Source organism: Terrapene carolina, unplaced genomic scaffold (assembly GCF_002925995.2).
Source record: "Terrapene carolina triunguis isolate 2854851 unplaced genomic scaffold, T_m_triunguis-2.0 Scaffold95, whole genome shotgun sequence".
Lineage (NCBI taxonomy): Eukaryota > Metazoa > Chordata > Testudines > Emydidae > Terrapene > Terrapene triunguis.
In genome coordinates, this window is record NW_020664446.1 from 25991513 (window position 1) to 26005148 (window position 13636).

At 37.3% G+C, this 13636-nt stretch overlaps 1 protein-coding gene across 1 annotated transcript in view; it reads right to left on the reverse strand.

Moving 5' to 3' along the window:
* Nucleotides 1-13636, reverse strand: part of TCERG1L (transcription elongation regulator 1 like) — a 218544-nt gene that overhangs the window by 21215 nt on the left and 183693 nt on the right. Inside the window, exons 8-9 of the mRNA XM_024213278.1 lie at nucleotides 12386-12540; nucleotides 3824-3893 (exon numbers count right to left, since the gene is read on the reverse strand). Coding sequence (XP_024069046.1) covers nucleotides 3824-3893; nucleotides 12386-12540 — 225 coding nt within the window. The remainder of the gene's footprint in view (nucleotides 1-3823; nucleotides 3894-12385; nucleotides 12541-13636) is intronic.

Below are 13636 nucleotides of genomic sequence, written 5' to 3' on the forward strand. Positions count from 1 at the left end.
ATATCTCCAAATGAGTTGCCATAGTCTTACACAGATATGAAAGGCAGAACCAAGACTACCGAGCCAAATTGTCCTCTTCATTCTGGACTCTCTGTGCTACTCAAGCAGCTGAAAAGGTGGATAGTCTTAATTGGGTAGAAAAGGTAGAGATGGCTCCAACATCACCCACTCTTAAAGGCTCTTGTGCTCATGATATTCTTGGGTGGCATAACAGGCTTATAGCTAGCTGGTATATTTAGAGAAGCCCAGAGACTACTGTAAAATATGCTAGGGCTGGGGGCCAATGTAGAACTAGACCCAGGATTAGACGCTGCAATTGGTTGTTCTGTGGCCCACCCCTCTCCAACAGCACAAATGAGAATCTGAAATAATGAACAGTAATATCCTAGTGCTTCTAATAACAGTTTATATCTGAGGCATTACTACAAATATAGGTAGAAGGACTTTCCAATGGCATATATATGTCATGACCTCCAACCCCTAAGAATCTCTAGAAGACATTCATAACCCCAGTATTATGGCAGGAGAGCTAGTTAAGAGTGTTAACTATTTCAAAATATTCAACAAACTTTTAAAGGGGGGATAACTGTACTATATCTTTATTGATACAGATTCCACGTGGCCCTTATGTGGGCCCACAATGTGAGGGAGGGAGACCATCAACCAATACTATGAGCAGCCCAAAAGAGTGCCAGCCACAATTCCTGCCCTTGTGCTCAAGGGAACAGGGACAGCTCCCACTGTACTACCCTGATGGCACACACAGCCCAAAGGGAACAGGAGGAGGTGGAGCCATGACTCTGTTGCCATTACCCACAAGCCAGTAGAGCTGGCTGTGTTCATGGAGTTAGGGATGGAGAATATGCTGCAGCCTTCTAAGTAAGAAATTTGTAGGAGGCATTCTGCCGCCTTGAGAATGCATCCTTATGCTATCTCTGAGATGAGGTATTTCTGCCCCATCCCTTACTATAGGGCAGGCTATGTGCCATCATTTTAAAATAAATTCTAATTTCAGCTACAGTACATCTTGTACACATAAACATGCTGGCATAGGGAACCCACTGCACTTAAGCAGTTGTATTTCAGTTCCAGGTGCTGCTGGCTTTTCAGTGGTTCCTACTGCTGCAGAAGCAACAATTATCAGGTATCGGCTTGAGGATACATAAATTTACTTGTTGGAGCAATTATCTGGAGAGACTAGAAATATACAGAAGGAACATTTGATGAGCTTTCTATCATCAGTGAGGTACACAGAACATCAGAACAATGACTAGTACTACAGTAAAGTCATCTGGACCATTCTCCTATGTATCTAATTAATTTAAAAAACCTAATATAAAAGAGAGAAACAGAACTAAGAAAGGAAGATAAACTCCATTTTATGAAAAACTGCAGTTTATTTCTTAGAAATTCTTTGAATGCTTTAGTTTTTAATGTCATAGCTTTGCAGCTACAATCCAAATGTTGATATATTTAAAATATATATTTAGACTAAATGTCTTTAAAGTAACTGTTGAAATATTAGCTTTCTAAAAATCCATGTAAGTACTGATTTTCCTGTAGGATAATTTGACCATGTCAGGAATTCCTTATATATTACTAGAAAGAAAGTAAAATTCAAAAGAATACTGCTTAAACCATATAGTAATTTGTGCATGTTTGCTATGACTACTGAGATATCAACACATTAGGGAGGTCAAATCATTGCGGGATTGAGATCACAGCAATGAAGTTTGAAGGATTACTAAATTTTTTAGTCAACTATTATTCTGTTTACTTATATGAATCATGTAAATAATGTCTTTGATTTACTCCTTGTGAGAGTAAGGCAACCATTCCTCATCAGGACAGTTATTTTTAAAAAGTGGGAAATTTGAAGGTAGGTTTAATTGTGGGCCTCTCAGTGTCTTTTAAGATATCTTGTCACAAATTTCAAATATGATAAAAATTGCACTATTTGTTACACTTGAGCAATATATTGTTTCAGGCAAGAGTGAGAAAACCTTGCTATCAAACTAAAAATTCAATATTTAGGCAGTGTATTTTATAGACAGTATGTAATGCACTTTTACTAGGTGCTATTTTGACTTCTACTGCTATGTAAATTTACTCCTGATAGCAGTCTCTGTTGCTTGTGAATCAAATTACCCTCAGAGTAAAGAAAAAAAAAAGATAACTTGCCATCCTTTATGTACAATGCAGTACAGGCAAAATTCATTTGTGGTGTGGATAGCCAATATAAAGCACTCTACAGTAATTGTTCATCACATTGGAGCTTCCCTGGTCCTTGCTCACTCTGTGTTTGCTGTGGAAGTGGTCTCTGTACTGGCTGCACCTTGAGAGCTGTGATGGAGGAGGTAAGCCAGAGGAGCTATATTTATGCAAGTGGTGCAGACACGCTGCCCTAGTGCATTGGCTGCGGAGGGCTGTGGGACAATTCAGAGGCCTGGGCCCCCCAGGGCTGCATTTGACTGCCTCAACCTGAATGACATTTATGTATTTTTTTTAAACAAAAATATGTATTTCATGGACTTTGCAAGGAAAATATAGACAAAAAGGTAGGTCAAATTTGGGGTCTCTCAATTTTGACAGTGCCCTTTTGAATGTAAAGAAGATAAGAAACCATAAAAGAGTCACCTTTTAAAAGATGAATAAGTAATGGAAATCCAACCAACATGGGACAAATAATCTCTATTCACAAGTAGGCAGTGGAGAAGTCACTGTTTGACCTCATGACATTCTGGGTACCAAATTTTATATTATCAACACACAGGAATGGAATAAATATGGTTTTCTTGAGATTACTAAAGAAGAACAGTCTGTGTCAGGAGTTCCTGGAACTTTTAGTTCGGGCATATTAACAGTCAGAGGTTTTAACACTTTCCCACCCTGTCTTTTAAAAAACCCATCTTACACTGATAGGATGAAACTATGACCTACTGAAGAAGCAAAACTGACACTGACCTCTAAAAGGGCAGGTATAATCTAGAGGAACGCCAATGAAGTCAATAAAACTACAGTGCTAGAAAAGCAGCATAAATGGGAAGATAATTAGCCCCACAATGTCCATCTTGGAAATTTAGAAACACTTTGTCTCCACTGTTCAAAATTTGCTCAAAGCATATCAGTTGACATCTATACAGACTCTATTATGCAGGAAATCCTTATGTCATCTTATATAGACCCAGCATTGTTGGAAATAACTACTGTTTGGGGTAGGAAATAATTCCTCACTAACCATCCTCCAGAATGCATTTATTTCCTTTTTTATTTTTTTGCAAGGAAGTATTTTTGTCTTATTCTGGTGTGACGTGCAAAAGAATATTGGATGAAAACTCGTAATGAGGGACAAATCCAACAACACTTAGCAGAAACATCTTGAAATATAATTTAGGGACCAAATTCTCTGCTGGTTAAACAGGCACAGCTTTGATGGAGTTTTGCCCAGTTAAACCAGCAGAAAATTTGACTCATTGAGTGAAATCCTGGCCCCATGGAATTCAATGGCAAAACTCCTATTGATTTCAGCTGAGTCAGGATTTCATCTAATGTTTTTAACAGTAATCATCTTTCTTGAAAGCTTAATTTAACCATTTATCTGTTCTGATGTAAACAATTTCCAGTTACAAAACGAATAGATGGTATATATGGAAAATGGCTCTTTTGAAGCACAAGGGGTGCAAACAAAGGAATAGACATCTTGAGGATTGCTGTTACCATTGATGCATACAGATGGCATAAATTAGTTTCTTCTTAGTGCCATATCCATAGTAGACTTTGGCTTCCCTATAGAACATATGAATTAAGAAAGAATAAAACTTACTTATTTCTCTTGGTTTTGGTGCTATGGTCATCACTTACTTCCTCTGGACAAGAACTATCACTTTTATCTGCTAAAAAGAAATGCATAAAATTGGAATTATTAGACAGTTACTATCTACATGAGAACAAAAGTCTTAGACATCCCCCTTCGCTTGTCCTTTTGTTCTGATACTTACTCATAATATTGGCTAATTTCTGCAATGATTTTTTTTTAACTTTAGAAGATACTTTATAAAATCCTCCTAGGTGAGCTCATCAAAACAGAGTGATAAATACCAAAAAATGACACTTTTTTTTATTTTTGCCCTGAAGGGCTTCTCACTGTAAATTTGTGATTTTTTAAATATCACATTTGCCTGATAAACTGAAAAATATAACCACAAAGATGTTTATGTTACATTGTTATTTCAATCCTGACAGGGTGAATGATTTGAGAATGCCCATTTCCATCACAACTGCTTCCTTTTTCCTATTTTTCATTCCCATTTTACTGCTTTCTTATTAAATCTGACACGCTGTGTGGGTATGGAAGCAAAGTTAAGCAGATATTGTGGACTCTCAAACTCATAATATACCAAAACCTACTTTGGCCTGGATACTCTCCCAAAGAGGGCTTTGAGATGAGATTGTAATTCATAATGAATGTGAAGGTTATTGAGAGGACATCTATTTTTACAATTTCAAGTACTTCATTGTTTTTTCCACATACAAATTACAATCTCCAACGTAACAGTGCTCTGAATTCAAATGCACTGGCGACCAGAATTTACTTCCACTCAATGCCTAGGTTGATTTTTGGAGTTTTAAGCAGTTTACTGGAAAAATATCATCCTATATGTGCTGAGCTCCTAGTATATTTAAACAACAGAAAGACCAACCCTGAGCCTCTCTGCAGCAGACTGACAATCCTTTTTTTCTGCGTGATATGAACACAGAGCACTATGATGAGATGAAAAAAACACAATTTCATTTGTGACTTTAAAAATAGATCTGAATCCAGATTTCCAGATCCACAGCCTTACATTGATCCTTAGGACTTGTCTACACTACCCGTTAGATCGGTGGGCAGCGATCGATCCAGCGGGGGTCGATTTATCCCATCTAGTATAGACGCGATAAATCGACCGCTGCGCGCTCTCCCGTTGACTCCGGAACTCCACCAGAATGAGAAGCGCAAGCAGAGTCGACGGGAGAGCGTCAGCTGTTGACTTACCGCAGTGGAGACACTGCGGTAAGTAGATCTAAGTACATCGACCTCAGCTACGCTATTCACGTAGCTGAAGTTGCATATCTTAGATTGACCCTGCGCGGTAGTGTAGGCAAGCCCTTAGAGTATAATCCTAGCTGCATTGAAGTCAGTGGCAAAACTCAGGATTTTACCTCTGAAGCCTCACACTAATTAACATATAAATATTAGTATGATTTCTTAAAGTATATTTAACAATATATATTATTAAATTATTTAAACCAATAAGTCCTTTGTATTTGTGCTTAATACTAAATTTACATTATGGGTCAAATCCTCCTTATATTGAGACCAATTGGAATTTGGCATTTTACTTCAAAGGGAGCAAAGTCTAGTCCTTGATTGTTTTTGTCTCCTTGTTTTAAGGAATATTAATTGTGTTTCAATGAACAGAACATAAACCAAACTACAGCATAAGGCAGAACTACAGTAATATAAAAAGCCTCAAAAACTCTGATCACAGTATTTGGAGGTTAGGGACAGGAGCAGAGACCCTAACAGAAGGAAATATATACCAGGTTAAAATTATTTAAACTCTGCTGACTACAGAGTAAATTCAGGGGAAGCAAAAATGAATGGCACTTTAAAATAAAAAGGCTATGGCCTATATAATACTTATAAATACATCAGCACAAGTATTATGAATATACTTTGATATATGGTAATGAACCTAAGTAGTGTTTTCAGTATCTGTACAATGCATGGAGATAGTTATCCATAGCTGCTAAATTCTTCTGTAGAGAAGCCTACATAGAAAACAATTTAGGGACTCAGAAGATAGAGTAAAATAATACAGCCTTGCTATTTTAAAGCCATTAATCAGGAGCTATTCATCCTGCTGAGACAGCAGTGATCTTAACTTTAATAAATTCCTAAGAGAGTAATATGTAATCTTTTAACAGCATACTTGATGTTGCTTTCAAAGAGAATTCAAGTTAAAAATGACCTGAGGTTCAGAGCTGATTGGGCAAGCACAATCCTATTTCTACAAAATGGCACCTCTAGTAAAAAAAAGCCATGCTCAGCAGGCATCAATGCCAAATAAAAATCAATTGTCTCTTATCTGAGTTAAGCTTCAACATGTTAGCAAACATCTTATACTGAATATCTACAAAACACTTTATCACACCATAGATAGCCCTCTCAGAGTTGACTAGAAGATAGATACTGCAAATGTTATTAATCTCAATGTGAGACCATGTTTCTTGAATAAAGAATGTAGGGAAAGCACGTAGAAATAATATGAGTCCTGTCTGAAGTAGTAAGATTATTCCATTCTACATCTGAATAGGGCCAGGAAAAATATTGATCAATGACAGTCCAATGAATATGCGAAGTTCTGACGCAACTGAAAGTTGGATATATAAAATCGACTGAAAAACAGTTATACGACCCCATCTAGTCCTCTAAAGAAAGCCATCTCCCTGTTAATCATTGCTATGAAACAGATATATAAACTGTAAATCTAAGAAACATAGCAGCAGTCAAAAAAGCTAACAGAATATTAGGAACCATTAGGGAAGGAATCGATATTAAGGCAGTAAATATCATAATGCCACTATATAAATCCACCTTTAATACTGTGTGCAGTTCTCGTTGCCCTATCTCAAAAAATGTATATTAGAAATGGAAAAGGTACAGAGAAGGGCAACAAAAATGATTAAGGTATGAAACCGCTTCCATATGAGGAGAGATTAAAAAGATGACTGTTCAGCTTGGAAAAGAGACAATTGAGGTGAGGGGGCATATAAGAGAGAAGACAGGATACTGGGTTGAATGGACCATTGGTCTCATCCAGAATAGTCATTTTTATGTTCTTATAGTTACTGTATGCATTTTAGAAAGAAAAAAAGCTGAAATCAAATTAGAATGTATCAGTATTTTTATGTTCTGTTTCTGATGCATAGCCTCATCTCAAACTCTCCTATCGTCCTGCTTGTCTTACTCGAGTTATCATGTTAACTGCAATGGGACTACTTGCTTGAGTAAGTTGTGCAAAATCTGTCCCAAAATGTTTAAAGTAAACACCACCTATGCAAATTTTAAGTGGCAAACTCTGCAACACAAGACAGAAACTATCCAAGGTCTCCCACAAAGAGATAAAAATCAAATATTGTATTATTGTTGGGCCCAACTGCAGGATCATGTTCTTGGGAGATGAGGGACCAGAGGAAAAAAACATCTAATAAGGGATTTATAACTTGAGAAACAATATTACTTGATTATAATCACTCTGTATAGTATTAGGAAGGAGTGCTACACTAAATCTGATGGACTGTCAAGCTTAATTCTAACTAGTTCATTAATTCTTTGCAACACTGAAAAAATATCACCACATCACTAGTGTTAAGTTGGTTAAGGATTCCTTGACAACAAAGAAAACATCACTCATTATTTTATAAAAATAATTTAATTTATAAGTAAACTTAATAAATATATTCCACTGGTGTGGGACAATGTTTTACACATCTATTTAATAAACTTGTACTAATATTTTTTGCCTGAATATTAATCAAACCAAATTTCTTGCTGAATTCTTGAGGAAAGAGGGTGGATCAATTCATATTTGGTTTTGAATATGGCTCCTGTCCAAATATGAGAGCTAAATATGGAACAGAAAACAGTTCTGTGTGCATAAAAACTGCCTTTCTATTCAGCTAAAAAAAAATCCCAAAGCCTGATTTCCATATTATGGGGCACCACAGGCGGTGTTGTCAAAAGAGATTGAAAAATCCTTCGATTTGGGTCCTCCTCTCATCCCAAACTGCCTGGAGTGTTTTTTCTGTGACAAGAATTCTTATATCTAGTTCTATCTATATGGTTTCAATCTGTCTTGCTAGTGGCTGAATGAGAAGGAGTAAGCCAAGAGCACAGCCTTTGGCTGGAAACAAAGGCGGGGTGAGGGAAGGCACTGGCCTGAAGACATGGTTTTCTTTCCTTGGTTTCCTATATGTGCCAAGTTCCATTCTTCAGTTTCCACCTCTGTAGGCTGTTCTGTGTGGGAGGACAATGACTACAACTCTACTGAATCCCTGGTGTAGGTTTCATTCCAACCAACTTTTTAAAAGTACATGTTTCAATAATAAGTTGGTAATAACTTAACCTTGCCTCATTAGTCTGTGGGACTTTTAGTCAACTGCTCCCTTTCAGGCAACCACTGGACTACTCAGATGATTACTATGGGGTGGAAATGGACATTAGATGGACATTTATGGTGGTATTGCTTTTGTCCTGGTGTATGGGACCTGTAAGACTTATCTCTTGTTTAGTTTTTTTAAGGTAGGAATGGACAAGAAAGAAGGGATATTGGTACAATTTCATCCATGAAAAAGTTTGATTTGATTCATATCAGAATTTTAGACCAAATAGTAGATGCCCCATACTGCCTTGTATCCAATACACTCTTTACAAAAAGCAAAATATTATTGCTCATAACCTCAGTAGCCTTTCCTGGCATTCCACTGGGTGATATTTTTTTCTAGTGCATTTAATATTCTAATAATCTGGGTGGTTTTATGACTTTGGATACACAAACTGAAGTAGACACATGTTTCTGAACACACCGTTCCAATATATGAAAATGTCATTGCCTATAGAAATAAGATGACAAAAATCCTCAAAAATCTTTGAAAAGAGAAAGGGATATCATGGTTGGTATCTGATCACAATATGATACAGTGGAGTAATGATACACAGTGCCAACAAAATAGTGCTATGGTCAAAATGAGTTACAGCAGAGACTCTTACTTACAAGAAATGACTGGTCAAGGATATGCCCTCTTATATGTGTCGCCTGATCTGAGAAAGTTAAAGTCTATAAATTGGCCATGAACTTTGCTGTTAATGATTCGTACGTGCCTGTAAAGATCAGTAGGAGTTGAACACGTCTGCAGGGCTACCAGGCAAACAACAGCCCCACATTGCTACCCAGCTGTAACCTGGTCACTTCCTTGACCCACAATCCAGAGGTTCAACACCATGGGAAGTTTAGCCTTCAGTGGTCTGACTGACAGTGGTCTTAGCAATCCCTGATTGGCTCATTGTCCTGATATAAACCCAGAGGAAGTACCAGGAAGCATTTAGGCAACAATGTGGATCCCTATCTAGCTAGCTGCCTGCCCTGACTCTTTGTTTCTGAACTCCTGGTATTGGTGTCAGCTCTGAGTTAGATTATAACTCCTGATTTATCTGTCAAATCCCAATACCTGATTCTGACCCTTAGCCTGATTCCTCACTCTGACTATGGCTTGATCCTCAGCTTGACTCTTGACCCTGATACTGGCTCTGATCCTTGGCTTCAATTCTGGAAACCCAAGCTCCTGCCACTAACCTTGCTTACCTTCGCCCAGGATCCTGACACTACCTAAATTGATATAATTCCAGATTCTCCATTATGTTACAGAGGTGTGATGCTGGTGTAACTCCATTCAAGACAACTGAGTTGCACTAGTGTAAAGCTGGTACTGAGGAGTGGAAAATGAGGTCTTCAATCTCTAAGCAGCTGAGTATATTGTATTAAATCATACATTCCTTATTCCATTCTTACTCCAACTCCTCCCATAGATTTCAAAGACAATGGAAATTTTGCCCACCTTTGGATTGAGAGAAATGGCCCAGTATGAACCCATTAGTAAAGAATCATGACACCTTCATAAATCTCTATAAGAACTAATTTTAACAAAGGTGGAATAATTGATAAATGCCTAAATGTCATTCCTGAATTACAAATGCACTTGATCTTTTAGTTCAGTGATGTGCTGATAACCTATGATACTCTGAAAATAATTATGCTTGCTCACATTTTTGTGTGCCTTTGATTTAAAAATTTTAATTAAACTCAACAACAGCAACTAAACTAAGTCCATTTGGCAACTATCTCACAAACGTGTAGCTTATTTGGTTTATTTATTTACTCAAGATTTTCAGCTAATGGGTATGCTGCAAATAATTTATTTGACCTCATCAGCTAATATACTCTAAGTATAAGCTGATTTTCTGAAATACTCATACAAATCCCATTTATATCAATGGAAGCTGCAAATTATTAGCAACAATGAAAATCCAGCTATAATTCACCAGAATAACCTGACACAATAGTCAAGGCATAATGTGACACACACACAATAGCATGTAAAGAATAGGACACACAACAGAAAAGGAATTTCTTAAATAACACAGACCAACAATGGCATTGGCACAAAGATGTTTTGAGGATTAATGATAGGCTATGAATAATGGCCCACAGTTTTGTCTTGGGCTATCACCCCCACCTACCCAGTCATTAATTAATCCTCCAGAATGCCCTACACTTTTATTGCTATTGCTAAACAAAACTTATGTTGCATTGTGCTTCTGAACCAGAACTTCAGAAGATTTGGTCTTGGAGCCTTTGGTCACTGTGTTTATCAGAAAGTTATCTGCTTCACATGAAGAAAGCTTTGATTTTGTTCCAAGTCTCTTTTAAAATTGAATTTATACCTGCAAAGGCAAGAAACTCATCTCTTAAATGATGTTAAGTGATATATAAATATATCTCCTATAGTAACAATGAGGAGTCCAGTGGCACCTTAAAGACTAACACATCCCCTATAGTAACAGTCTATGGAATTTTTTCTATCAAACATTTACAGCAAGGTCCTGACTATCACTTACTCATATCAACTTGCAAGAACACCCTTTCATATCCTCAGTTCATCCTCACAACTCCTATTTAGGAGTAGCCCGTTGGGAATTGTTTGTGGATCAACAACATACACTATGCACTTTAAAATTTACTGTGTTTTTTACTTTCATCATAGATGAAAAATAAATCTCACTTGATGTACCTTCATGGGAAATGTGGGGATTGTTTTTGCTTAGTTACAATATATTCGATTTTCAAAAATAATTTTTAAGTTTACTTTTCTTCTTCATGAACCTCACCACTAAAGTATAGACATGGATTAAAGGAATTTTGTAAGTGTAACTATACTATGAAATACATTATTCAATCCATATGTGCTGGTGGTGATGATCCCCCAATGCAATCAGCTAATTAAATATGAACAGTGCATCAATTTGGTCTGCATGTAGACCTTTTCCTAACAAGGGCAGAAAAGTTGTTGTTCACCCAGTCCTAATGTCCAGACAGCATGGCTTAATCTTTCTAGTGGTTCCCCACTTCAACAAAAAAAAAAAACAACCACCTGTCAAAGTACCACATTGGGGAGAGGGAAGAAGAGGGAAACAGCTGAGGTCTGTGTTGAGCCCAACTCCCTCACAATAGCTGCAGCCAAGAATTATTACACAGATTAAGAAGCAACACTAAATGGAGTGGAAACCAGTAATAGCCCAGGGCAGACAGGCATCAGCTGGCAAAGCAGGTTTTTAGGGAGCAGTATTTACTTTTATAAGGCTAAATAACTGGTAAAGGGGGAGATTGAGGGCCTACCTCATGTTACTGAGCAAATACTGACATGAGTTGTCTCAGTGGGGACTACTCCTATAAGTGGCCACTAATGTAAGTAATTGCTGCACCACTGCAGGCTGAGCGAGCAATTAAATAGGGGGTGGTAGATTAGAAATACAGTGAGTGAGCTGTGAGCAGGAAAGCTGAAAGAAGTGTGTGGGATGGGATAGAGATGGGCAGGGGAAATTAGTTCATCAAATTGACCTTCTTCATGGCAGACCAGATGGCAAATCGTTGTTCTCCAAGAAGTGAACTTTAAAAAAAAAATACATTTGAAACACTTAACATGCACTACTGCAAAGCACGTTCTCTCTTCAGTCAACACTAAGAATGTCATTCTGAAATCTACAGTGCTTGAGGGTTGATTGGCAAAGCCATTTTTGGATTGTGGTACCCACATGTCCGCCAAACCTTTCAGCAGTCCTCAGAGATTTACTTTTGGGATTATTTTCTTACAGCTGGGTTAAATAATCCTTTATTACTGTACAACTGCTTTTGGTAGCATGGTCAATAAGACATTTGCAGAAATCATGCTATCCTAACGCATTCCTAATGTATGTTTTGGAAATATGAGTGCATTAAAGGTAAAGACAAAGTCTTCCGAGGTGTTATTTTTTAAATCAAAGATTCTTTCAACATAAGAAGCCACCTATTTTTACTTCCTTGCTAATAATGAGAGAACTTCAATACAAATGTTAGAATTTCAGTGTAAATAAATATTTTGTAAGCAGCATCACTTAACAAAATACTTTACACAAAATCCAACAGGAAAATCATCATTCTGATAATTTTCACTTAATATATTTAACTATCAAGTTTCATTTAGCATTTGATTTTAAATAGATGCAAATAATCACAGCTTTAGTTACTTGCTGAAGTTTCCAGCTTGCGTTTATGAGGTGGATCTTCAATGATTCTATTAATATCACCACGATTCTTTAGATCCACTGGTTTCTCCCATACTGACAGCTGCATTGTAGGGTTGAAGAAGAAGACTCGGTCATCTCCAGTCCAGACTACACACCTATTTTAATTAATAAACTATGCTTAGATAATCTCACATACACATAGAAACAAGATATTAAACTCATGGCTAATTCAATATTCTCCATAGTCTTATACAGCATGGGTGAAATTCACCTCAGGCTAATAGCCTGGCCAGGCTGATAGCCCTCCTATCCAACTTAAGCCCTCTGCACTAAGGAAATTTCTCCCCATACTAATAAAATATCATTATCAGTGGTCAGAAAAGTACGCGGGCACATGCACACACACACTCTCTCTTTCTCTCTCCAACAGGGAAAAAACAAACAAACAAAAAACAGGACCAAAGTAAAACAATGATGCTTATAACAACTGAGGCCATGGTAAAGAATTACATTTCATATTTTCAAAATGTATCTGTGAAGGTGGTGAACCACAGAGGTCTCAAGCTGTTTTGCATAGTCAGTGCCTACTCAACACCCATATAAGATAGATTCAGGGAGGTTGCCGTTGGGTAGAAGGCAGCCACAGAAACCTCATGTGGCTGCCTCTGAGGTAGAAGGCCTAGCCAGAATTCCATTAGGCCTCCATGGCTATGGATCCCAGCCAAACCCTACAGGGGTTCCATGCTACAAAGACAGAAAGGGCCTGATCCAAAGTCCACTGAAATCAATAAATCTCCCCCCCCCATTGATTTAATTGAGCTTTTGGACCAAATATGCAATGTGCCCAAGCCATGACTGCTATGCAAACCAGAATTTCCTGACTTGTTCAATTTAAATGTCAGCCTCAGCATTGCATTAACTTAGTTCCTTGCATTACATTTCCTTTTTAAAACAGGAAAAATATTATTTTAATAAGAGGTATTATATCACAATGATGGATATTCAAGTAAACCTGGATGCACTTGATTAAATGTATAGTTTTTACAGACATATAGTACCATATATGCATCTGAAGCCTGTACTTTGTGCATACTTAAGAAAAGTAGTATACAACACATATGCATTATGCCATTCTAAAACACATATAAAGGGCCAGCTCCTGACCTCCTTAAATCAGAAACACCTGGCAAGAATTGATCTTATTAATGCAAGCTCTCCACCACTTGGTAGTTCTCAATGGCACAGGGGAAT